This window comes from Crinia signifera, chromosome 8 (assembly GCF_055691185.1).
Source record: "Crinia signifera chromosome 8, ASM5569118v1, whole genome shotgun sequence".
NCBI classification, from domain to species: domain Eukaryota; kingdom Metazoa; phylum Chordata; class Amphibia; order Anura; family Myobatrachidae; genus Crinia; species Crinia signifera.
The window spans coordinates 42,811,414-42,838,799 of record NC_139224.1 but is presented as its reverse complement, the minus strand read 5'-3'; the positions used below and the strand labels follow the sequence as shown (position 1 = coordinate 42,838,799).

The 27,386-nt window shown below is 44.7% G+C and overlaps 1 protein-coding gene across 3 annotated transcripts in view; it reads left to right on the top strand.

Moving 5' to 3' along the window:
* The window catches only part of TASOR (transcription activation suppressor), a 79,049-nt gene extending 67,683 nt beyond the window's left edge, over nt 1–11,366 (top strand). For 2 of the 3 annotated variants that reach the window (XM_083156234.1, XM_083156235.1), the window contains 5 exons: nt 557–716; nt 830–938; nt 6,377–6,555; nt 7,143–7,301; nt 10,700–11,366. In XM_083156234.1, coding sequence (XP_083012360.1) covers nt 557–716; nt 830–938; nt 6,377–6,555; nt 7,143–7,301; nt 10,700–11,157 — 1,065 coding nt within the window. In that variant the 3' untranslated portion in view covers nt 11,158–11,366. Of the gene's footprint in view, nt 1–556; nt 717–829; nt 939–6,376; nt 6,556–7,142; nt 7,302–10,575; nt 10,620–10,699 lie in introns of all 3 variants that reach the window. The other variant, XM_083156237.1, reaches the window with a different exon arrangement.
* The last annotated feature ends 16,020 nt before the right edge of the window (nt 11,367–27,386 follow it).

The window sequence follows — 27,386 nt, the reverse complement described above, 5'->3', positions numbered from 1 at the left end:
TACACACTGGGCATATTTGCCCAGTGTGTATGGACCTTAAGCCATTGTCTACCTAATGCTTATGTTGACCTTCCATTCATGATGACCTATTTCATGTGTTGACCTAAGCCATGTCCACCTTCAGTGGTCAACCCAATGCATGATGACCTTTGGTTGGTCGACCCATACCAATCCAGACACACAAATATTTCCCTGCTAATTCAGCTGCCCTGTCCTTCAATGATCTACAAATAAGAAACCATGAAGTGTAGTCTGAAATCACGTGACTATTTATTTATTTATTTTTATTTTTTTTAAGCTGTATTGGCCTAATTTACTGGATAAATAAAAAAAAAAATCCCAAAGGTAAAATTTTACCTAATTCTATTTTTTGGGGATTTTTTTTATTTAACCAGTTGTGTTTTTCTGCTTTGTAATGTTGCATTTATATTGTTTGTTCTATGTTATCTTGTTAAGACTAAAAATACATTTAAGATTTGACCTCAGTTGTTGGTGTTGTTGTTTTTATGTGGTTTTTACCCAAATCTTTTTTTTTTTTTTTTTTTTTTTAACCTAGATCCCATCCTTGGTCACATTGAAGAGGCGTTCCTGTGTCAGTTTTGCTGGTGTTGACAGTTTGGAGGACCTGAAAAACCATACGTATAATGAATTGTTTGTGTCTGGAGGATTTATTGTGTCTGATGACACTGTGCTAAGACCGGATCCTGCCACAGTTGGTAAGATTTTGCACTCCTAATCTTTGGCAGTTGGCCAGAATTATTTTAATAAAATATCTGCATTGCGCATGTATATATTCATTAGGTAATTGGTGCTGCATATTTTCTTATAGATGAATTGAAAAAATTCCTGCTGTTTCTTGAGCTAATACACAGCCCCGAAGGAAAATGGCAATGGAAAATACATTGCAAGTTTCAAAAAAAACTGAAGGAGCTGGGAAGGTGAGTGATTTCTTGGAAGTCTTGGGGTTCAATGAGGAAAGCCTGTTAAAAGCAAATACATTGCTTTTAACACACTGTGACACAGGGGCGGATTGGGATGTAAAACCAGCCCGGGAAATTTATGGAAGCAGCCCTGGAGGCGGGGTCTGATGGGGGTGGAGTCTGTCAAAAGGGGGCGGATCCCGACTTATATAATTTGATTCAGAGTTGCATGCAGTTGCGACTCTCCTTGTATTTTTTGATGCAGTTGCATATGCAACTTTATGCCAGGGTTGCCAGAATCAAAAGAAATATGCCCTGGTACTCTGCAATATAAAAATTGGTGTCATAAAAAAACCCTGTAGGGGTGGTTTATATACCCACCACTAATGACCAATCTATACCAGCCGCTACATTACTGACCCCTCTATACCTGCCACTACATTACTGACCCCTTTATACCCTACACTACACTACTGACCCCTCTAGGGTGCCGGTCGGGATCCCGACAGTCATTTACCCAACAGAAAAAAAAAAATTCCTAAAAGGGGCACTCAAAGCTGATAGTTTTGGCTTATTCAGCAATCAATATATTGGTTTAGTGTCCCAAGAAAAATATTGATAAAATGTAACTTTTATTATGCAAGTTTAAAAAAAGCTGCAAAATATATTAAGAACATTGTGAACATTAGTGGAAAAAAAGTGCATGACATGTGACAATAAATTTAAAATAGAGCAGACCGTAGTGTGTATATTCTTGTTATAGTGCAATGACTATCATGCGTCTGTGTGTTGTTATAAATACAGTATGTGTGCTATTTGGCTATCTCCACCAAGCTAATGAATGGCAGTATCTGACTGAGAAAATTCCCAGTGTGTGGTAGCTCTGTGGTTAATCTGTATCAAATTGACCTGCAACTGTGTTGCTTGAGTGAGCTACACATTAATGCCAAAAACTGTTACATGCGTGATCACACTAACAGTTGATATAAATTGGTGCTGGTGGAGATTGATACACTCGGTAGGGTTGTTATACAAATATGCTCTGCATGGGAACAATTATTTAACCTCTGTAGGGTCCCATGTCATTGGCAATTGTAATACTGTAATCAGGCAGTCACCACTATGGATTACGAGTCCATGCAGTTATATAATATTTCTTGATTGGCACCAATTAGATGTACCATATCATTACTGTGTTATGTATGAGTGCTTTGAGTGCCCCTTGTAGGAATTCTTTTTTCTGTCATTGATTATACCAATTCCTGGGCAGCACCTTCCCACGTATATCTAGCCCATAAGAGGCAATACACTATATATAGGGAATAGCTGATAATAGACCATTGCATACAGTACCAATAGACTGTGCGGATTATCTCCTCTAGTCATTTACCCGACGTCGGGATCCCGACTGTCAAAACGCAGACAGCCGGGTGCACAGCCGTAGAGGGAGAATAGAATAGGTGGCTCACATAGCGAGCCACCGTGCCCGCAGCGTGGCTTGTTTGCGCTCACCATGCTGTCTGAGTATGGGCAGTCGGGATCCAGGATGTCAGAGCCCCATACCACACACCCCCTCTATACCCTACACTACACCACTCACATCTCTATACCCGCCACTACATTACTGACCCCTCTATACCCTACGCTACATCTCTAACCCCTCTATACCCGCCACTACATTACTGACCCCGCTATACCCTACACTACATTACTGACCCCTCTATACCCACCACTACATTACTGACCCCTCTATACCCACCACTACATCACTGACCCCTCTATACCCTACACTACACTACATTACTGACCCCTCTATACCCACCACTACATTACTGACCCCTCTATACCCACCACTACATCACTGACCCCTCTATACCCTACACTACACTACATTACTGACCCCTCTATACACGCCACTACATCTCTGACCCCTTTATACCCTACACTACACTACTAACCCCTCTATACCCTACACTATAACACTCACATCTCTATCCCTGCAACTACATTACTGACCCCTCTATACCCGCCACTACATTATTGACCCCTCTATACCATACACTATATTACTGACCCCTCTATACTCACCACTACATTACCGACCCCTCTATACCCTACACTACATCACTGACCCCTCTATACCGGCCACTACATTACTGACCCCTCTATACCCGCCACTGCATTACTGACCCCTCTATACCCGCCACTGCATTAGTGACCCCACTATACCCGCCACTACATTATGCCACATACCGTAGTGCCCATTACATAATATACCACACACTGTATCAACATCGGGCAGCATCGCAGTGGGTCCCTGGGCCACCACCACCATTCTGAGATGGCGGTAACCCATGGGCTACAGACCACACTGCCGGCGGGGCAATGCGGTCAGCTGGGGGTTAGCACAATCCTTTCGGTCACATCATTAGCACCAGTGGCAGCCTGTCATTAGTGCTGGCAGCAGTAGGGTCAGAAGCAAGGACATCCTGTACAAGGACTGTATGTAATACCCCTTCATGGTTGGTATATGTAAAATAGACTTGTACAAATTTTATTAGCACTGGGTATGGACATTAATAGTTGTACTACAATTTATATTCATTTATGGTGACTAATTTAGATAAACTTTGGTGTATAGTCCTCACAGAGGGAATATGTTTTGCACTAAGGTTAACGTTTCACTGAAAAGACTCTAATACTGTGGAGACATGATAAAATGCTGATATAATAAAACACCCCTTCAAGCAATAGAAATGGACTCGCTCATATAGTCTCACGCATACCCCTGTGCCCAGGATAGTTCCATTATTATGGAAATTGGGGAAGAGACTTGTCAGTAAACCCAATCAAATAAACTCTTGGACTATAAATAAAGTTGGGGTGCGCGAGGGACAGAGATGTTGGATTAGCCCGCTCAAAGGGAGTATATATAAAGGGGAGACTTAGAGCTCGAGAGGACAGTTCCCCTCACGAGAGAATAACGGAGGAGAGTGACGCAGCAAAACAGCGGAGCTGGGGGAGAGTGGCGCTTACCGGAGAAGCTGAGATACGGTTGACAGCGGTTTCCCAGAGGTTACTGCAGTAACAGCAGGCTCTGTAGTCTTATGTCCTTGTTTGGATCCGGTGAGTGACAGCAGGCGTCATCAGGGAAGGCAGCGCCATTTCTTGTCCGTCCCGGAGAGTGAGATTGGATAGAGGGAGGAGGTGGTGAGTCCAGCCCCTGTATACCACACCAATAGAGGAGCAAGGGGAGCGGTCATCATTAACAGTTCACTGGGATCACTATTGATCATATAATATACATTGGGGAGAGATGCAACGCCCTCAGAAGCGCATATAGCTACCGAGGGGATGACTTTGTAGGCAATCTGACAATTAAGTACTACTACTCCCGACAGCTGCCGTCAGCAATAACGGACTGAGGGATATTGCTTTGTTAATTGTACACAAAACCATGCACAGAAGTTCAGTAAAGAGTTAATTCAATGATACATTGGGGGGTATTCGCTGCTTCTGGAGCCACATACGCCGATTCCCCCTCGCTCAAAAAATGGAGCGAGGAGGAATTGGCGTATGAGGGGGATGAGTTGAATACTGACAGGGTGAGTGGTGACAGCGAGCAGGAAGCTCTGCTCGCTGTCGCCGCTCGCCCACGGCATTGAATACCTGCCATTATCTCCACAAGGAACATAACAGAGCAATATATAAAATAATAAAGATACTACCGAGTACCCCTTATACAATGAGAGTACCCAGCAAGGACTGATATTTGAGGTAACTAATTCATAGATAACAGAGAGTGTTACGTCAAAACACTAGCATCCTCAACTCCTGTATAGCCATTAAGGGACCAATTCTTGTGGGCACAGGACCGCTACTGTTCAGATAATATAGTTCATGAACAGTCGTAACCATACAGTTATCCAGGAAGAGTCTTTGGTCACTGACATCTATGATGGTGGATCCATAGATAGAACTCCAAAATCACACAGTAATCAATTTAACAAGCAGGGCAGATTTTCAAGTTAAAAGTTTGCATAGTGCCCTGCAAAACAAAGACCCTAAATATCCCTCTGAGACCTCCTTCAGACAGACACCTTATGCATCCTCCTACCCTCCCCCTGACACTAATAACATCTTTACCTCCCCCCCTCCCCCCCCTTCAATCTCTCACATGTAACATCAATTATATCACCCCACGCACAGCCTACAACCCACATACACAAAACCCCTCCTCTGCACAAACCTGAAATCACCGTGGTCTCAGCAGGGCAGACGGCAGACTCAGCTGACAGGCAGCACATTCCGCAGGTAGACGACGTCCATGCACAGTAGCAGCCAGGCAAGTCATCTCACTCCTTTGGGGGGTTGGGCTCTCAGTCTTGGAGGAAGCACTGCTCCTGCTGCGTTCTGCACAGTGCTCTTCCGTCCTCTCCCAGCTCCCACAATGTCATGGACACTTTGCAGACGCTGCGGCTGGAAGTTAAAAGCAGCGCAGATGGGACTCTTCTTCCAGCCTTGAGGCTAGTTAAACTGCGCAGCGCTGCTGCCATAGTTACCAAGTAAAGTACCGCGGGAGGAGCTGCTTGTGGCCGCGCATGCGCAGCAGCCCTCCCGCGGCCATTTTAAGTTTGATTGAGCCGGGGCTGGTCGCGGCCATCTTTAATATGGGCATAGTGCTGCGGCCGCGGCCGCTGACCGCGTAGATGGCGGTTCGTGCGGTCCGCGGCCCAGCCAGGGTGGGTGAGCAGCCGGCCCACCGGGAAATCACCCGGTTTCCCGGTGGGCCAATCCGCCCCTGCTGTGACACTATACAAAGAACAAAGAAAGCAGGCATTCACGATTCTTGTAAAATAGCTTTTGCACATTTAATGTAGAAAAAAAGCTGTGACGATGCACAGAATATATTGATCTAGAACAACACGGTTTGTTCCAGAGGAGCAACTTTGGGAGATGTTTTGGAATAAGAGATGGAGCAAGACTAGGAAGCAGGCAATATTGTAGCAGTCAGGAGTTGTATGGAGACATCTGACCTACTGCTTGTGTATAGAGACACAACCATCGGGGGGGATGGGTCACCGACCTTCTGAGTTAGCCCTGAGTTGCCCAGCATGGTGGCAGGAAATATCCTGTACACCCAGAAACTGGAATGTTGACTCAAGAGCAGGCAAAGCAGTTACCATCCACAAATGCTCCTTGATTTCAGTCACTTTGTGAATAAATCCCCTCTGTGACCACCAGTGCAAGATCATTTGGCACATAACAAGTGCCACCTATAGGTATGTGCAGTGACAAAGAAGTCAGACTACTACATACAAGGAGTTTAGTACTGTGTACCTAACAATGTAGGCTGTTCTTATACCAGTATAAGAAATGTGTGTGCGAATTGTATTTTTCATTAATACTGAAATATTGAAAGGAATTTCAATATATTTCTTGTGTTCAAATCCTAGGGTGAACAAACATGCACTGAATATTTTGGCTCTCTTAAACACGTACCAGAAGAAGCACCTGGTTGAAATTCTCTCCTACCATAACTGTGATTCTCAGACACGACAAGCTCCAGAACTCGACTGTCTAATTAAGCTTCAGGTTCAGAACATACAGCAACGACACCTCATCTTTCTGACAGGTAACCTTCCTATGTGCGGTATCCTGGGAATGGGTGCTGTTATCATGCAGTATAGGGACCTCCAGGATCAGAGAAGTCTTGCCGAGACCCGGAGGCTTATATTTTTTGCAAAATTTATGTAACCAAGAACTCTGAATTAGCTTCTATTATGATGTTTATTCAAATCTTATTACGAAAGCCCCTTGGTGTGCTGGTGGTTAAAACCCCCTCCCTTTCAGCACCTGAGGGGCATCAATAATTTGAGCTGCTCACACTGTTTTATGTGCAATATCCTATAAATAGCACTAATTTAATGCATGGTAAAAATGGTCTTCTTAGGCAATCCAATACAGTAATAGCAGTTTTTATCTGCAGTAAATGACCAGTTATTGAGCAATGACAAATGTGATGTGGGATAAGTTCCCTTTCCCATGTGATATTGATGATGAACTGGTCTACTGGGGATGTTGATTAAGGATTATGCTTTGTGTGCATAATCCCCAATAAAAGAATGGAATAACAGTTTATGTCTGACGCTCAGAACATCTAATACCATGTGAATATCTAAGGATTAATACTTTTTATTTTTTTCATGCTCCTTTTTACAGAAAAGAATGCATCCTTATTTGCCAATTATGCTGACAATGGGATTGTAGTGACAAAGATGGATGAGTTCATGAATAATTTTACCAGCCTTGTTGGTCATCATAATTCCAACAATGAAGAGAATTGCTTGTCGCAGCTTGCCAATCAAGAGAACCCGGCAGGTATGTAACATGTTGTTTTGTTGACCGGTCCGCTTCAGACACCTCTTATCATTTATACTAAACTTTTAGGTACTCTTTACCTAGAAGGGCGCCCATCGCGGGCATCGCATGCCATTATAATGGCATGCGATGCGACCGATGCGATGCCCGCGATTTTACATAGAAATACATGTTCAACTGAAAATCGCGTCGATCGCATGCGACCAAAAAATCGCATGCGATGCGACCGACGCGATTACCGCGATTTCCCATAGGGAACAATGTTAAATGTCCCAATTGACCCGATTTTCCATAGGGAACAATGTTAAATTGCCCACAGAGGCCAAATAGGCACCCTGAAGTGTGAAATGACCCCCCCAATTGTTAACGCCACCCCACGATCAACGTCAACCCGAATTGTGGTGAGCGCAGCGAGCCCGCGAGGGGGCGGCGGTACGCGTCCTACGACCTTTTCATACCCCCACTTGAGTTGAGTTGAGAATAGAAAGTGTGGCAAACATACGCGGATACCTTTACAGGTATCCGCGTCCCCTCGCGGGCTTCACAGGTGTCCGTGTCCCCTCGCGGGGCTTGCTGCGCTCGCCACACTTTCTATTCTCAACTCCACGCCGACGTGGATAGTGGGGGTATGAAAAGGTCATAGGACGCGTACCGCCGCCCCTCGCGGGCTCGCTGCGCTCGCCGCGCTTTGGGTTCACGTTGATCGTGGGGTGGATTTAACACTTCAGGGTGCCTATTTGGCCTCTGTGGGCCATTTAACATTGTTCCCTATGGAAAATCGGGTCAATTGGGACATTTAACATTGTTTCCTATGGGAAAACGCGGTAATCGCGTCGGTCGCATCACATGCGATTTTTTTGGTCGCATGCGATGCGACCGACGCAATTTTTTACCTTGCGATGCCCAAGATCAAAATCGTGGGTGCCCTTCTAGGTAAAGAGTACCAACTTTTATTTTGAACGCTCTATCGCCTCCTTGTTTGGGAACATTGTCTGCAATGTTTGCGAGTGTGAATTAGGTAATATCTCAGATAATTTTGAGTGGTCTCTAAAAAGCACAATAATAAAAACCGAACTCATCCACTCACCCCTACCACATCATTATTACTAAAACTTACAACAGACATATAGACTAAAGAAAAGGCGCAAGAAAATGGTTCTTACAATACAAACTGAAGATATAAGTGGTCACAAAGATATCCCGAAAGTGATAGTGGTCTTTTATGTTGGTATTGAAACAACTCCTTCATAAGAATAACTGTTATATTGTGGCTAAATTGTAAATCTGTTTTATGTGTATTTTTACTATTTTTCTTCCAGTATCTGTTTTAGAAGTTTCAGCTCACTTCTCTTGCTGGAGGACCTTGTTTCTTCTATCTAACTCCCAGAGTATTGCTTCCTACTTTAATCCATTCCTCAGGATGGTTTATCATTTACATATTTACTCAAATGAGTTCTATATACTGTCCCCATGTTTGTGTCAGCCATTTATTTGGTGGTGGTGGGCACAGATCCTTAGTTGTGTTTGTCAATGGATGCTAACCTTTTGGTGTCGGGAACAGAAACAAGCTCCATGCTTGTTAGCATGGTCCTTGGACTCTGTTTTAGTAACAAGTATGCCATCTCTTGATCATACTTGTTATGTTGGGATCCTGACAGTCATTGGTTCAAAGTGCCACAACACCTCCAGCACCACTACCCCAATTACTATTGTCCAACAATGGTCTAAAAAAAGAATTACACAATTCAAAAAGTTTTTTTTTTTTTTTTATGCAAATGTTCACAATAACAGTTATAGGGCAATTTGACTAGATTGCCTAGAATTAAGCACAAATTGCAATGCGCGACCCTTTCGCCAGGCTACATATTTCAAGCATGCCTCATACAGTCATCGCCAGCGTTCTCTCTGTTGAGAACATGGGCCGTGACAGATCGCTCCGAACACAGCGCTGGTGCTGCTTGATCTGAGCAATGCTAGATTGTTAAGCACAAAGCTCCCATAGCCCCATGTGGATTACGATCTAGACCACATGTTTTTAGATATGCTGTTTCATAGCTATTCCTTTGTCATTTGATTTATTGGGATTACTTTTCTGACTACTTACATCCTACCCAGTTTGTTGTATTGTAACATGCATTTTTTATGACCTGCAAAGAAAAACATGGTGCAGATTCACACTTCACATCTTTAATAGTCGAGGTTCTTGGTATATTAATTGGCCAAGAAATATTTACACACCAACCAGCTTCAAGGTGACTTTGCATCTCTGGTGGGTACCTCATACGAAGTTTGAATCTGGGTCGCAGAACCCCAAAGAACATGGCATAAGCCACTCACCCCAGGGCAGCGCACAGGTCAAAATTTTAAGCTATTAGTGTGTTACTAAGCAGGAAGCAGAAGTTAGGGGTTAAAAAGTGTTACTCCAGCTAAAGTGCAAGGAATATAGTAAATAGGTATATTATTTGTGGAAAATAAATAGCCCTAAATGTTAAGGTGTGCCACCCCAAGGCAGCTTGGGTACGTCAACCCAAATCCCTCCAGAAGACTAGCAAATAGTGTACATTTTTAAAGTCTTAAGGTGGCCATACACATCCCGATGTGGGCTGTGCGATGTGTGCTTTGAGGTGCACGCTCCCGCGGCACCTCATCGCACAGTACAAAAAGTATGTACTTGCTTTTCATCGCATTGCATGCACAAGGCATACAATGCAATGTGATGGATGCTAGTTAAGCACAGAACGCACGCCCGCATCGGGACATGTATGGGCGGCATTACCTTCATTGTGCCTTCAGTTTGCAGCCTGTGGATACCAGGGACCAAACTGGTAAATGTTCAGATAGGATGGGAGGGGCACTACTCTGAATTAAAGGAGTCCCAACCTTCAGGTGTACTGTGTACACAATATTACCATATGGTGATATTTTCTGTAACCTAAAATATTTTAAACTCTTAAAACCAGAATAGAATTTTTATCTGAATTTCCCTAAGCATGCATAATACATTTCATTAGCAGTAGTGTTCGCTTTTACAGGGATTCAAAATCAGTTCTAAATTTTCCCCATACTTGTAGTTACTTCTGACAGTCCGTAGCTAGGAACTGTCTTATTTATGGAGAGGGCCTTCTGCTAAGCTGTTCGCTTCTTCCTCCCTTTTGATTCTATTTGCCAGATCTTAAAATCTGCAATTTGTAATCTTTCTTCAGCGATTTGGGATTTCCTAACAAACACATTATGCATGTTTTCTGAACCCAAAATCCTAACTTTTACCCCAAAGGTCCATCACTACATCGCATGTGATAGAAGATGACTTTGACAAAGGTTGCTGACCTTGAACACACTGCCAGAGTGAGTAATCTTTTTATAACCATTTACTTAGGAAGCTTCTTTTTGTAATACAGCTCCCAGTGGAACTGAAGACAAGGAAGAAGAGGACATGTCCCTAGACTCAGGGGAGGAAACGCCAAAGATTGAAGTATGCGTTGATGCTGCAAAGCTGAAGCCTCGCACAGATGAATCTGTAATCCCTCAAAGTGAAGGTTCAAAAACTGAGACTTCTGTAATTGGTTCTGATTACACTCAACGGTTAACCCCTGTCTCAACTGGCTCAGCAACGGGTGACAATAGCAATGCTGCTGGGGTTGACCTCTCCAATAATTCTCAAGATTACCAGAGTAAGCAATCTGGCATATCACATTTCAATCTCCTCACACACCAGACATTTCTTGGATCTATGGTGTACCCCTTGTTAGGTAACCAAGCAGCAGGAGACACCTATTTCCCAAATTCATACGACCAGTCAGCGGAAGAGGATACATCTCCACGGTCTGAGTGGGATACAAAGTGGAATGTAAAATAGTTACTTTTTTTTTTCCCTTCTACTTGTGATGTTAAAATATTTATATATAAATATATAAATGACATTTTGTAAGATTTGTTCTGTTTCTTATCCGACGTCAAATACGCGTTTTATTACATAAGGAGAAAAATATTTCTCTGGCTCTTTTTGAAATCCATTCTGGCATGTATATTGAACATCAGCAAGTAAATAAATATTTTTTTAAGTCATTGTATTGAAAGTTTTAACCTTTTTACGTTGTAAATGTTTTTGTGCTCTTTTTAAAACTTTTAGTTTTTACGTTTTTTTTGGCTTTAGAAATATTCCATTATGTGTACAGTTCCTTTACACATTTTTATGAATTTACTGTATCTTTTCATTAATACAACAGATAAATGTTTTTTGTATATATTTACAACTTTTTTTTAATTCTAATTTTTACATAAGGTGCAATTAAAATGCTTACACATATAAGACTATTAAATGGTGCAGTCTTATTTACAGTAATACACTTTGCACACTTAGTAGTTTAATAGTATATAATTCACTTTGCACCCCTTTTAAAGCATGGCCATATTATTAGCTTCTATTTATTTTTGTTTAACCAGTTATGTCACAGATTTATGCAAATCTTTTGTCCCAATCCATTGCATTAAAATGCTGCTATTGACAAACTTTTTATTTATTTTAAAATCAAGTTGTTTTATTATTTTTGCAAGTTAAGGGGCATACACACGAAGAGTTGTGTGCTAAGCAATTTTGCTAAGCTATTTAGGGTAGGCAATTTCCTGGTGTGCAGATCTCCTATGGAGAGCACATACACATGCAGAGATTTGTGCTTAGTGATTTTGCTTAAGCAAAAAAAGGCAGGGTAGTGGTTGAAGAATTAGAGATCTTGATCACTCTCTCATTCTGTACACAGAGAGATTTGCAGTCACCTGCTAAGCAATTTGACTAGATTTTGACTGCATGCACTGACTTAGCAGGAGATAATTAATCACTGGCATACACACAGAGAGATCTGTGCTTATTTTCTAAGCAATCTAGTTGGGTGCTGGACGGGGTCCCGACGACAGTCGGGATCCCGACAATAATTTACCAGACGTTGGGATGCCGACTGTTAAAAGCAAGGCTTTGTTGCGCTCGCCATGCTGTCTGAGTCCGGCCAATCTGTATCCCGACGTCGGGCTAATGACTGTCGGGATCCCGACTGTCAGAACCCTATACCACACCCATCTAGTCAGATTGCTTATAAAAGAGCACAAAATCGCTCAGTGTGTATGCCCCTTAACAAATTTAAAACCAAACCAGAAAAAAAAAAAAAAAGAAAAACACACAATACAGTAAAGGTGTGCCTAACCTTTACATGTAGGCTACATAGTAATAAAAATAGTTAAATCTTAATAAAATTAGAAGTAAAGCAAATATCACAAAAAAAAAAAAAATCTTATTTAAATAAGTAGGATAGGAATAAGATTAGCAAGTATATGATACAACAATGAGTAGAAGAACATAGCAGGTGAAGTAAAACAATACAGCGGCCCGAGATGTGTATAAATAGGACATAGAAACCTGACAACTATGTTCAAGAAAATATCTAGAGGTCTGCCATAGTCCCCAGACCCCATCATATTTCGCTGGACATTTACACTTAGCATACATAAATGTTTAATGGGAAAGTGTAGAGTTGACTAGTGTCATCCAGGGAAGAAATGATGGGGGTAATCTGGCCATTTAACTTTGGGCAATATACACCTGAGACAGCGTAAGGAGATTATTAACATACAAATACATGTAAGGGGGAGAGACACCTGGAGCTCCAAACCAAATAGACAAATCCTGGGATTCATTAGTGGAATTTAAATACCACTATGCATTTGGTCACTTCTTCCCAAAAAGCATAAACCCGAAGGCACTGCCAGAACAGATGCCAGAAGTCAACAGCTGGGGAAGATCAGAAGATGAACCAAAGAAATATGGATCTCCGCAGCGCTATCTCCCGATTTTCTCAAATGCCCTTATTTCAAATCTCCAAGTAAGGGAGGGGGGAGGTATTCTCCAACCGTGTAGAGAGAAATAAGATGACACAATATTCTGAATTAACACAAGATGGAAATCCTGCTGTGATATCACAATGCAAATCCCAGATTGACTCACCTAGTCAAGCTAGGAGATGTTCCCGTAGCAGTTTCTTTACAGGTTACCAATTGTAAAACATATACACGAAAAACTCACCAGGGGACAAGACCCTATTTTCATCAAAAGGTTTCTTTTTATTGTTCCATCTTCCAAAAAACGACCATGTGTAGTTAATCTAGCAAAGTCAATTTATTCTTTAAAACCAGGACCTCCACCCTTCTAACACACTGGATGCTCCTCTCCCACCCGGAATGAGAAAAGCAGAATCCATGCCGTCACCAGATGACAACTCCCAGACGGACAGGGCTTAGGTCCAGAATAAAAGTGTCCTTTAACACCGGACTGATAAATGCACGCATCCCTGGGGGTCAGCGCTGGGGAGCATCACATGTATTCCCAGCGGCACTAGCCATCAATTGTCCGCCAGCCACCTTTGCCATCGATGGCAAAAGTGCAACTGACCATCGATGGTGTATAACTGCAATGGATGACCATCTAGACATCCGGGGATTTTTTTTGTAAAAATCGATGGTCGATGGCCATCCCTAAGCGCTGAGACTGTCATATCGGACCCACGGAGCGCATATCCCCACTATCCACGTCATACCCCCACTATCCACGTGGGCGTGGAGTTAATTTTATAAAGTGTGGCGAGCGGAGGCGGTATGCGTCCCCTCGCGTGGCTCGCTGCGCTCGCCACACTTTATATCAGTGGTTCCCAAACTGTGCGCCTAGGCTCCCTGGGGTGCTTCGGGACACTTGCAGGGGTGCCTCGGGTTGGTCGTCCAGGACCAATTCACATTATTTATGATCAATTATTTCTGGACAAAACCAGTGCTGGTGCCTGCCAATCATAAAATGTGTACAATCAGAACCAAATCCTGCCCTTTACCACATAACTGAACCTAAGAAGCCCATATAAACAGAATCTACTTCATTTGATATATATTTTGGGGGGCCTAGGGGTGCCGTGGAAAAATTCTGATACTCTAGGGTGCCATGATTAGAAAAAAATTGGGAACCCCTGCTTTATATAATTAACTCCACGCCCACGTGGATAGTGGAGGTATGATGTGGATAGTGGGGATATGAAAACTTATGCATTAAGTTTACGTAACTAGAATCGTGGTGTATTGGTATTCTCAATACACCACTACATAACGGGCGCCCAACTAACATAGTTACCGAAAATATAGGTGTAGTCTCCCATAACCAAAAATTTGATATACAATATCCAAATAGTTTTTTCACTTAGTGACATCTTTGCCTCATAATGGCTCAGTGCACACAAACTTTTTTCATGTACACAATTATTAATAATATTGTAAATCAATATCTTTAGACTGTTTATAAGGTCTATATGAAAAAAAAAATACTCCCTGGGGTGCTTCGGGACACTTGCAGGGGTGCCTCGGGTTGGTCGTCCAGGACCAATTCACATTACAGGTTGAGTATCCCGTATCCAAAATGCTCGGGACCAGGAGAATTTTGGATAACGGATTATTCCGTATTTCGGAATATTTTAATATTTCAATGATGTATTTTGAAGTATCTTGCATGTATGCTGTATAAACACATAATATACACACAAATATATTTTATTACCACATAAAATACACACAAATATATTTTAATTGTTCAAAAAACAAGGTTTCAAAACGTGAAACAAAATGTGTGTACTATCTCAGCACTGAATTTGAAGGCCAAGCAATCATTTTCTTGTACATATATAGTGCCAGTTACATATCATGTCCCCAGTGATGCTGTTACAAATGTCCCCAGTGAGTTTTTAGCAAAAAAAAATTTTTTTTTCACTTTCTGGAATGTCCGTATTTCGGAATAATTCGGATAACGGATACTCGGATACGGGATACTCGACCTGTATTTATGATCAATTATTTCTGGACAAAACCAGTGCTGGTGGCTGCCAGTCATAAAATGTGTACAATCAGAACCAAATCCTGCCCTTTACCACATAACTGAACCTAAGAAGCACATATAAACAGAATCTACTTCATTTGATATATATTTTGGGGGGCCTAGGGGTGCCGTGGAAAAATTCTGATCCTCTAGGGTGCCATGATTAGAAAAAAATTGGGAACCCCTGCTTTATATAATTAACTCCACGCCCACGTGGATAGTGGAGGTATGATGTGGATAGTGGGGATATGAAAACTTATGCATTAAGTTTACGTAACTAGAATCGTGGTGTATTGGTATTCTCACCCCCCGGGTAGATTTGATACTCTGGGTTACTGTAGCATATTAGTATCGGCAAATGTTATTTGTGCTGATACCGCTTCGCCCCAGGTATGATGGGTAGTTTGGTAAATGACCGGTGCACTATAAACTTGTTGCTGGAGTAACTATCTATGGTGTGCACTTAAACACTTTTCTAAAACGAAACCACAATTCTGATTTAGAAATCTACAGCCATAAGAAATAGCAGAATTTAATATGATCAGTGCAAAGCTTAAGTCCAAATAATTTGCCGGGTGAGGCAGCTTACATCCGGTTGTGTCAACAAGGCAGTTGGCATGTGGTTAGAGCTGTGGTTCTCAACCTCGGTCCTCAGGACCCCAAACGGTTCACGTTTTCCAGGTCTCCTCACAGAATCACAAGTGAAATATTTAGCTCCACCTGTGGATCTTTTAAAATGTGTCAGTGAATAATGAGTGCACCTGCCGGGTGACCTGGAATATGTGAACTGTTGGGGAATCCTGAGGTTGAGAACCAGCTAAATCTAGATCAGGTGTAGGCGACCTGTGGCTCTCCAGCTTTTGTGAAACTACAAGTCCCAGCATGACTTGCCAACAGTTTGATATTAGGGAGTGCTAAAATGGTGGCATGGTATGCTGGGACTTGTAGTTTCACAACAACTGGAGAACCACAGGTTGCAAACGCCTGGCCTAGATCATATTTGATTGAACACCTATGCAAAGGTATGTGAATCAAGATGCATAGCTTACATTAGTTAGAATTGTGCAACCAAGGCATGCATCCTGTCTAGGATGATAGCTATAGTTACTCTGTGGTACTTTCTCTTCCAGAGTGCGATCTAAAGCTGGCCACACACTAGTGCGATTTGGCCACTTTTTAGCTGATTAGAACGGATCGGGCTGAGAAATTGGATGAAAAAATCATGTGTTACACATCCCATCCTATCCACGGTCTTGTGCGCATCGAGTCAGATCTGCTGCACATAGGAATAATCAGAAACACAGGCATCAGGTACACATCATCGATGTTTTTAGCACCTGAGACATACAGATGGAGCACCTCTCATGCAGCGGCAGATCTCCTGCGCTGGCGAGAGGCGCTCCTCCTGTCACTCGGCGGCGGGTAGTGGAATCCCTGCCTGTCTCAGCTTCAGGGAGACTGGGGGATAGAGATGGCTAGTGAATCGCTGCCTCGACTTAGTGACTCGAACCATTAAGCTGAATACATGATTCGAGTTAGTCACTGTGGCAAGAGCCGAGACACCAGCAGCATTATAGCATAGTAAGCTCAGCCCCTCCTCTCTGAATCGTCAGGCTTAGCAGGAGAAAGGAGAGTGCAGTAGCAGCTGAGTTCAAGTTAAGTCTATGCTGGGAGCCGTGCACTGTCTCTCTGCCTGCAATTCCACACTACTCATGAGCCCAGCCACTGACTAACTTCCTGTCTGCCGGCACACACTAGGGACAGAGACTCTGCAAGTCCCTGAGTGTGCTGTGAGCCCTGCACTGTCTCCCTGTGCCTGCAATTCCACACTACTCATGTGCCCAGCCACTGACTAACTTCCTGTCTGCCGGCACACAGCACACACTGAGGGACAGAGACTCTGCAAGTCCCTGAGTGTGCTGTGAGCCCTGCACTGTCTCCCTGTGCCTGCAATTCCATATGAGTAGCGACTCGAGAGCCGAGTCACTGTCTCAACACACTTTACTGAGCTGAGCCGTGCAGCTCAACTCATTCCAATGAATCGTCTTGCCCATGACTACTGGGGGAGGCGATGGTCAGCTCAGACGGAATGGGCGTGTGAGCATCTCGTGCACTCACACCTCCTTCCATCTGAGGGCGGGTCCTGGCCATTAGCGATAGAATTGCCAGGACCAGTACGAAGAGTGGGTCCATCTGTACTGCCTGCGATGTGCTTTACATAGCCATATTTGACAGCTCATGTAGTACAGCTTTATAGATAAATTGCACATAAAAATAGCACATCAAGTACAAAATCTGATGTAAGGGCTCCCTGGGAGTGCTTCTTTTCTAGAATGGGTGGTTTGACTAATAAATAAGATTTACTACAAGCCAATGCTACATAATAAATCGCCACACAATTTCTCCTTCATCCACTAGGTGTCACTGGAGTTACACTGGGGAATAGAACACAGGGTGCATGGGCACTTTAAATATAAAATTAGTGTGGCCAACTCCTCCCCTTCTACATCCCCTCCCAGGCAGGCTTAGATTGTGCCCGCAAGGGAGCAGATCACACTTGTGCTCTCCTGGGCAGTTTTATAATTAGAGCTAAAGCAGCAAGTTTTTTTACATGAGGACAGGCAGATAGTTGCTGCTACTATCTGCCTGCTATGTGGGAAGCCTGCCGGAGGGAGCCGGCTGCTGCTGCGGTTTGCGCCTGACTCCCTGGCCCAATCTCTGGAGATGAAATGGGCGCCGCTCACTGAGGCGCATGCCGTGACCCTCCTCCAGCCACACCGCAGATGGCAGCACTGCAGCTTTGTGAGTATTACCTGCCTCGCTGTTAGCAGCGGAGGTCAGGGCACCTAAAGGCGGCTACGAAGAGGATTTATTTAAATCTGGCGTCATGGAGAAGGAGCTGCCGGGCGGGGTGCGGAGTAAACGCGCGGTGCTTCCAGCAGCCCCGGCTATACCCAGCATTACTGGGTGCGTGCGGCAGCCATTTTCTTTGTACTTGGTGCCACTTGACATGCTGCTGGAGGCTCCTCTGTTACACTGCATGCTCTCCCAAGGCTGCATGTTATAACATCCCGATTCTCCTGGTGACCGTCCTGCTACAGCTCTACCTGGTCTGTGAGCTACAGTGGGGGTTTAGAGCAAGGTGAAGACAGTTTGGGCTGTGTTAAAATAGGGCTATAGCGCTCCGTGTGTGTGTGTATGTATGTATGTATGTATGTATATGTGTGTGCGTGTATGTGTGTGTGTGTGTATATATATATATATATGTATATATATATATATATATATATATATGTCTATATATAGAACAGGGAGGCCGGCACTCAGGTCTGAGGGTAATGCCCAGGTGACTTGCTCCGGTGCCCTCTTGCAGGAGGGTGTGAATCCTCAAGGGATATAACGTTGGAATAAGCGGCACTCAGAGGCTATGTGAACGGTGAAACCAAGTGGAATATTTATTCCATGTGCAGAGACCATACGTTTCGGAGCTCGCAGGCTCCGTCGTCAGTGGAGTGTAAGCACTCCAGGGGTCTTTTTTCAGAATTTATAGTGCATAAATAATGTAATACAAGTTACATGTTTAACAGGTCAACGTTTCGATGTTATCAAACATTGTGTTCACGACCACATGCATCAAGACTTCAATTACAAACAACCACACGGCGGCGGTGAAGAAATATTTATACTTACTATATACTATATATATATATATATATATATATATATATATATATATATATATATATATACACAAAAATACAGTGCGCAACTGGTGAAAAAAAGTTAATTCGATATTAGTTGGAACTACCGTTCCCACAGTCTTTGTGAATGTCCGTAATGACTGTATAATCCTGTACTCTCCCACACGCACTCAGATCTCCCTTTTGGATCCGGCAGCACTGTTCTCCTGTTTGTCAAAGCAGGTAGGGTAATCTAAAATTGTAACAAGAACAGGCGCTCCATAGTGCGGGGTATCAGTTTGTAAAATACAATTTATTTGATGCAATAAACACACGGAAAGGGATGGGGTCACGTACCGAGACAAGCGGTATAGAGTACCGCAGGCAAAACAGCATGGATCGGTGCCCAGCACCTATAAATTCCTTGGAGCCGGTTTCACCGTGGACTCCTTCGTTTCAATGACGTTGCTAGGGGCGTGGCCTAGCGACGTCATTGAAACTAAGGAGTCCACGGTGAAACCGGCTCCAAGGAATTTATAGGTGCTGGGCACCGATCCATGCTGTTTTGTCTGCGGTACTCTATACCGCTTGTCTCGGTACGTGACCCCATCCCTTTCCGTGTGTTTATTGCATCAAATAAATAGTATTTTACAAACTGATACCTGCACTATGGAGCGCCTGTTCTTGTTACAATTTTATATATATATATATATATATATATATATATATATATACACACACACACACCATAGCGCTGTAGACCCTGTGGCAGCTTCTCTCTTTCGCTTTCTCTACCACTTTTTCTGCCATCCAGTGTTTCTATCTGGAACTTCTATACCTACTCTCCCTTGGGTGTGTTGTAGTGTGTAGACTTGTCTGTGTGCCTTACTATTGTATAAAAAGGCAGGGGGAAGCTCCAAGAGGATTGCTTGTAAAAAGTGTAATACAAAATTTACACCAACCTCAGAGGGGATGTTGCTTTGTGATAAATGCTCTGTTAACCCCCCTCTGGTACAGCCCCCATGTGGAGACCCCCTTCTGGGCTACACAGCTTACAGATGTCATGACCCGATTACCTTCTGAGCTCTAGATGTCTCCCTATCTTTTTGAGACTCAGACACCAACAGAGTGATTTAGCCTCTGCGGTTCAAAGCCTCACTAGAGCCTTGGCTCCAAGGCAATCTGAACCTCACCCTTCCTCTGCAAAAAACCCTCCCCTTTTACAAAGGAAAAGGGCTCCTCCACAAAATGTGGACTTCCCTGATTCTGATGACATACCAGAATTAGAAGAGGGTGAATTTGCACACCCAGTGGAGGAGGAGGAAGTGCTGGCTTTTGATACACAGGAGCCTGCACAGGCCTCTCAGGGGATGGAGGATTTAATTCACATGGTGAAGGTTGCTTGTAAATGTGATGGACGGAGTGGATACTCCTGCTCGACCATCCCTTTTTGGAAAAATTCATAAACAATCATCCAACTTCCCCCCGGCGGAGGAATTGGATGATCATGTTAAGAAAGCCCCTCGCAGGCTTTTATTAAATGACCCCTTACTACCAGATGGCAGAAAGAGGGTAGAGATACCCCCTCGGTGGACTTGTCGGTGTCTCGGCTGTCTAAAAAGACGGTCCTCCCGGTTACCGGGGGCCACCAACCTTAAGGACTTCTCTGACCGCAAGTTAGAGTTAACTCTGAAAAACATTTTCTCAGCTTCTGGGGTATTACAGCGTCCGGCACAGGTCGGATGCTGGGTTAATAAGGCCATAGGTGTGTGGGCCTCAAATCTCAATTAAGATATGTGACTGTTCTGACCCTGCAACTATCATGCAGCTGTCAGAACAGATTCAGGAAGCCTCAACATTTTTGATGGAGGCGTCCTCGGACATCTGGATAGTTGCAGCTAGAATTTCTGTGCTATCTATATCTGCTCGTAGAGCCCTTTGGCTGCGCCAATGGCATGCAGACGCCAAGTCTAAGAAAGCAGTGGAGGCCTTGGCCTTCAATGAGGAGGTCCTGTTCGGCCCCGAGCTGGATACATGGATATCCCAAGCAACAGGAGGTAATTCCTTCCAGAGGTGGTGCACCATCACACTGAGGTTCCAGAGGTCGTGGCAGAGGCGCCACTACAACCACACTGGACCCCAAGACCACCAAGCCCACAGCATGACGGTCTTCTGTCCCATCTGGGGGACCCCAAGGTGGGAGCTTGACTAAAGAATGTCAGTCACGTCTGGCTCCAGTCCTGTCAGGACTCATGGGTGTGGGATCTTGTGGCCCTAGGCTACAAGATTAATTTCAGTCTATCTCCCCCAAACAGGTTTTTCAAGACAGGGCTGCCGATTCCTCCCGAGAAGGGGCAACTGTTATTGGCAGCCATTGCCAAATTGAGAAACACAGGAGTGGTGGTTCCGGTACCTGGGCAGCAGCGTACTCACAGCTACTACTACAGTCTTTTTCTTGTGCCAAAGCCGGACGGTTCGGTACACCCCATTCTAAATTTAAAGGATTTGAACCCATACTTGCAAGTGGTCAAATTCAAAATGGAGTACCTGCAGTCGGTGATACAGGGGTTGGAATAGGGAGAGTTCTTGGTATCTATTAATATCAAGGATGCGTACCTACACATCCCTATCTGGCCCCCTCACCAAGCATTCCTTCGGTTCACAGGTGCTGCCATTTGGCCTCTCATTGGCACCTTGAATCTTCACCAAGGTGATGGCAGTGATGATGGAGGTTCTCCGCACTCAAGGTGTAACAATCATACCTTACTTGGATGACCTTCTGCTGAAGAGTCTCTCTCTTGAGAGAGTGCCTCGTATGTAGCTTGGCTTGAAATGAGTGTTTGTTTGTTTTTTTAGATAATTCAAATCTGGATCACCAGTGACCATTGGCCATAATGCTTTTTCCTTAGGCACAATATGGGTACTTTTATTTGTATAATGCGAGACCTATGTAATTGTGTCGCGTTTCTGCTTTTACGTCTTTTTTCTTTAGCAGGTTAACTCAATCCTGTTTAATAGCCTTCATTTTGATGCTATTAATTATTTTTTCGGATAACCTCTCTAAATAAATTTATCAACCATGTCATTAAGTTGTTGATCTCAGATCTGTATATTACTATTGATCCGACAAACACAGAAATTGGCAAATATATGCAAATGGTCGCTTTAGGGTGAAAACTGCTGTGGTGCAACATGGTATTATGGTCTGTTGGCTTCTCAAACATGGAAGTGTGCAGACCGCCATTTAAAAAATTACCACTATCTGAACTTATCGTATTGGGCTCAACTGTATTGGACTCAATGATTTATTATGAGTATCCAACATGTTGATAGCTGCCAACCCACATCATCAGGATATTGTCTCTATAACTTAAGTATAGCAAGATATAATTGGCTATCTCAGTTGTAGAGAAAAAAAATGTTTTTCACTTTTGTGCATGAATGCATTTGCATATACAGGTGCTGCGCAAGATCACATTGCACACCTTGTTTTTTGGTTGTAAAACCTACCATCATGCAAAATAATTGTGCGTAAGTGTAAAATTAAGTATTTGCAAAAGAAACCCGATGTCTGGACCTGTATAGTCCACATTATCCTCCTTTGAGTCTCACTCCATCTGTCTGTACTACCCCTACCACCTCCGTGTCGCTGCAATCTACCGTCCCCCTGGCCCCATCTCCCAATTTCTTGACAACTTTGCCGCCTGGCTTCCACACTTCCTCTCCTCGGACCTACCTTCTGTCATTCTTGGTGACTTTAATATCCCCTGATCCTGGCACCCCCAAACTCCTCACTCTCTGCTCCTCTCTTGGCCTATGTCAGTGGACTACCTCTCCCACCCACATCCAAGGACCTCGATCTCGTCTTCTCCTGCTCTTGTTCCCTTACCAACTATACTATCTCGGATTTTCCTCTTTCTGACCATCACCTCATCTCCTTCTCCCTCACTGCTTCCCCCCCCCCCCCCTCCCAAGCGCATTGTATCACGGCATAACGTCACCCTATCTTCGGCATTGGACTCTGTCTGCCCTCCCTCCTCTATCCCCCTTCGATGCTCCAACCCCCAACCGTGGCACTCGCCTATCACCCGATTCCTTAAAAAGTGCTCTCGCACTGCTAAGCGCTTCTGGAAGAAATCACGCTCCCTTGCGGATTATCTCCATTTCAAATTCATTCTTTCCTCCTTCAGCTCTGCCCTTGCTCTGGCCAAGGAATCCTACTTTAAGTCCCTCATCCTTTCACAATCATCCAACCCCCGAAGGCTCTTCGCCACCTTTTACTCCTTGCTCTCCCCCCTTCCTCCAGCTCTTCCATCCTCCATCGTAGCCGCTGATTTTGCTACCTACTTTTCAACCAAAATCTCCTCACTCAGGACTGCCATCACTGCTACCATGACCTCACCCTCTCCCCCCTCCCCTCCAACATCTCCACTCCCCTCCTTCCTGTCCTCATTTTACTGCACCATTGCCGCTAAAGTCCATTCTTTCTCTTTCAATGGTCCTGGTGACACAGCTTCACATTGGGATGTAGGAGGGTCCGCAGGAGCCAGGCACCTATCCTAAAGCTTTTGGAGGGTAGGCTCCTCCCCTACTGCATCCCAGATTCCTCAGTTCGTGTTAGGTGCCCACTGGAGTGGGTGCTATTCTAAAGGGCTGCTGGAGCAGCCGAAGGAGTAGAGTTAGTTAGGGTTTTTATTATTTTATTAACTTCTACACTAACTAGGTAGGCACAGTGTGAGGATTCTCATTAGTGAATCCTCACACTGCTAGCGCAGCAGGAGCTGACAGAAACGAGTCCTGTCAGCTCACTGTGCACGAGGGAGACGCTGTCTGGCCTCCCTGTGCAGCGCTTACAGCTTCTTTTAAGAAGCTGCCTGGGCTCCGGAGCGCTCTGAAACCGGCTTCACGCTAGGTGGGGATCATGGGGGACAGGCGCTCCGTGATGGCGGCGGCCATTTTCTGCGGAGCTTACACACTGAGCTCCTGATATGAGAGGACAGCAGTGTTGTTACAGGCATGTTCCGAGTGGTCCCCAGCTGAGGGGGAGATACTGGAACGAGGAGATCCTACAATGGGAGCGGCTGTCTGGGGGTAGTTGGCGCCAAAAGTCACAGACCCCGCAGCAGCAGGGACTTGGTCTCTTCCCTCACTCTGTTTTGGCGCCATTCAGAACGCTTGCAGCGGAGCTGAGCTGGCTTACAGATCCTGACAGAGTGATTGGATTTCCTGGGCTTCGCTTTCCCCATTCTGAAGACTACAGAAAGCTAAGTGACTGAGTACACTGTATATAATGTATGTACATTTAATGCTGTGACTGTGTTATTGAGAACATCATGTCTGAGCAACAGTCTGTGGTTTTGGGGGAGGGAGCCTTTAATGCATTGAGCGCTTGCAGTGGTTGTACACTGAAATTTGTCCCTAAGGGGGGCTTTTGTATTTGTTGCGCTGCTGTGAAACCCATGGGGAGTGAACCCCAGAGGGTAGTGCATCGGACCTTGCGAGGACTAAGCCCTGAGACAGGTCTGAAAATGCTTTGGTGCATTACTGGACAGGCAGAGTGATGGCTGGTAATTTCCCTAGACCATGGCCATTCTCTCAGCAGTCCGTCCAGCTCCTTGCCTCGGACCCAGACAGATCCTGACTTATACAAGTCATGCAGGATACTGCTATGGAAATCAGCAGGATTAAATTACTTGTTTGACAAGCTTTATGGTTATTCTGGGGGGACCCCTAAAAGGTCTTATTCAGTGCCATTATTAGCTGCTGATGAGGAGGGAGAGTACACAGACATAACCTGGGTTCAGGGTGATGTTTCTGAAGAGTCCTCACCCTCAGGAGTGGAGGATTTGATTACTGCTGTAAACAGGCATTGAATTTGTCTGTGAAGTAAAAACTCCTGCTAAGGTTGTTTTTAAGAGACAGCGTGAGGGAAATGATATCTCTCTGCAGACAAGGGTTTACAAGATTTATTGGAAAACCCCTGACAAAAGGCTTTAGATGCCTAATAGATGGTTAAGCCTGTATCCCATGCCTGAGGATCATGCAGACCTCTGGGAAAATGTTCCAGTGGTAGAGGCTTCTGTGGTATACTTGTCAAAAAACAAACTGTGCTACCAGTGCAAGCCTTCAAGCAAGCAAGTCCTCTGATTGGCTTCAGTCTGGGTCTCTAAGGCCAGGATTGGTGGGTCAGTGACCTTTGCTCTAGTTGACATACTGTCTTTTGTGTGTTGTTACTATGCAGAGAGGTCTAATGCTGCTGCAGAAATGTGATTCAGGCTGAGCAGGAAGCTCTCAAAATGGATGCCAGAGTTTCCTCAGTGTCTGTGAATGCCAGGAGAGTACTCTGGCTTATAGTTTGGAAGGCAGATAACAAGTCTAAGAAGGCTTAGAGGCATTAGCTTTTAAAGGAAAGCTGTTATTGGTTTACAACTGGAAGAGATTAATAAGCAGGCCACAGGTGGAAAAAAGCACTTTCCTGCCTACCCCTGCAGCCAAGCAGACATCAAGGTTTTCAGCTTTCAGGCCATCCTTTCGGCCTCCCCTAGAGGAGGTGCGTCCTTTTGAGGACAGTCTTTTAAGGGATAGTCTCGGTCCTCCAGGGGCAAGGCCCCAAAAGTCAAAATTTGGTTCTTTTTATAAGAAACCAAAGGAGAGGAAAAATCCTCCGCATACTGCCAGGGGTTTTGCCCGGCGGTGTTTAAGGAGGGGGGACGTCTGTCACTGTTCAAGACGCAGGGGCACTGTTAGACCGGAACGCTTGGGTTAGAAAGATAACCCAGGGTTAAAAGATTCCCTTCAAAGTTCTTCCACCGAGAAGGTTCATTCCTTCATCACTACCAAAGGAGGCTCGGCTCCGTACAGCTCTCTTGGGAGCGGCTCATTCTCTTTGAGAGAAGGGTGTGGTAGTCCCGGTCCCCAGAGCGGAGGGAAAAAAGGCTTTTATTTCACTCTGTTTTTTGGTGCCCAAACCAGATGGGTCTTTCAGCTGATCCTAAACTTAAAGGCATTAATAGCCAGTTGTGGGTAGACCATTTCAAAATAGAGTCTCTACGGTCTGTGCTGCTAAGCCGGGACCAGGGAGAATTTTTAGCGTCCATGAAGGTCCAGGACGCATACTTGCAGGTTCCTATCCACCCGGAACATCAGACACTATTGGGGTGTGCAATAGGGTACATTCTCCTGTAATTACAGGCGTTGCCTTTTGGTCTGGCCATAGCGTCAAGGGTGTTCACCAAATAATGTCAGAAATGGCGGATGTGCTTCGACTGAGGGAAATCATGGTCATTCCATTTTTGGACGACCTGCGGTTTAAAGCGGAGTCAGCAGACAAGTGAATAGTCACTTGGCAGAAACCATCAGGTTTTGCAGATTCACGGCTGGCTTTTAAATTTACAAAAGTCTCAATCGGTGCCGTCACAGAGACTCCAATTCTTGGGGATTGGTTTGGATACCCAGTTGCATTGGGTGTTTCTACCAGAGGCATAGGTCAGGGATCTGGCTGCCTTGGTACAGGAGATTCTAGGGTCTCAGAGCACAGCAGTATGGAGGTGCCTCAAACTGCTGGGGAAGATGGTGGCGTTTTTCGAGACGTTACAGTTCGCCAGGTTCCACTCTAGAGTGTCTCAGTGGAACATTCTGACAGGCTGGTCAGGGAACACTCAGACCATGAGGTCAGAACAAATGGTGTTGTTTTCAGAAACTCGATCCTTCCTAAAATGGTGGATGGAGGTGGATTCCCTTCGGGGGGGTCGGTCCCTGCAGTCCTGGAGCTGGTTGGTAGTCACTACCGACGCCAGTCTCAGAGGCTGAGGGGCAGTAGTCGTGGACCTGCGTCTGCAGGGCTTGTGGACTTTAGAGCAGAATGACTGATACTTTACAGTCTGCCTTACTGATCAACATCGTGGAACTGAGGGCTGTGTGGAAGAGGTTTTCTCTGGCGGGAGAAAAGATTACAAGAGCTCCCTTTTAGGCATTCAGACCGACAACGTCACAGCTGTGGCGTATCTGAATCACCAGGGAGGCACACACAGCAATCTGGCCATGTGGGAGGTGTCCCGTATCTTCTTGTGGGCGGAACAGAATGTTCTAGCATTATCAGCAATATTCATACCAGGAGTGGAGAATATAGAGGCCGACTTCCTGAGCAGGGAGAAACTGATGGAAGGAAAATGGAGGCTAAATCCACAAGTTTTCCACTAGATTACAATAAGGGGGAAACTCCGGATAGGGACCTGAGGGCATACAGGTTCAACCATCAGGTACCCAGGTTTTATGACAGGACGTGGGATTCACTGGCAGAAGCAGGGGATGCCATGACTATCCCCTGGGAGGGGAATCTTCTTTATGATTTTCCGCCAGTTCCAATGCTGGCAGGAGTGTTGAAAACAATACAGGCCCAGACAATTCCAGTAATTTTAGTGGCCCCAGATTGGCCAGGGAGATCCTGGTACTCGAGGCTTCAGAGATTCTCTGTGGACTCGTGGCGTCTACCTCTGAGGTCAGACCTTCTAA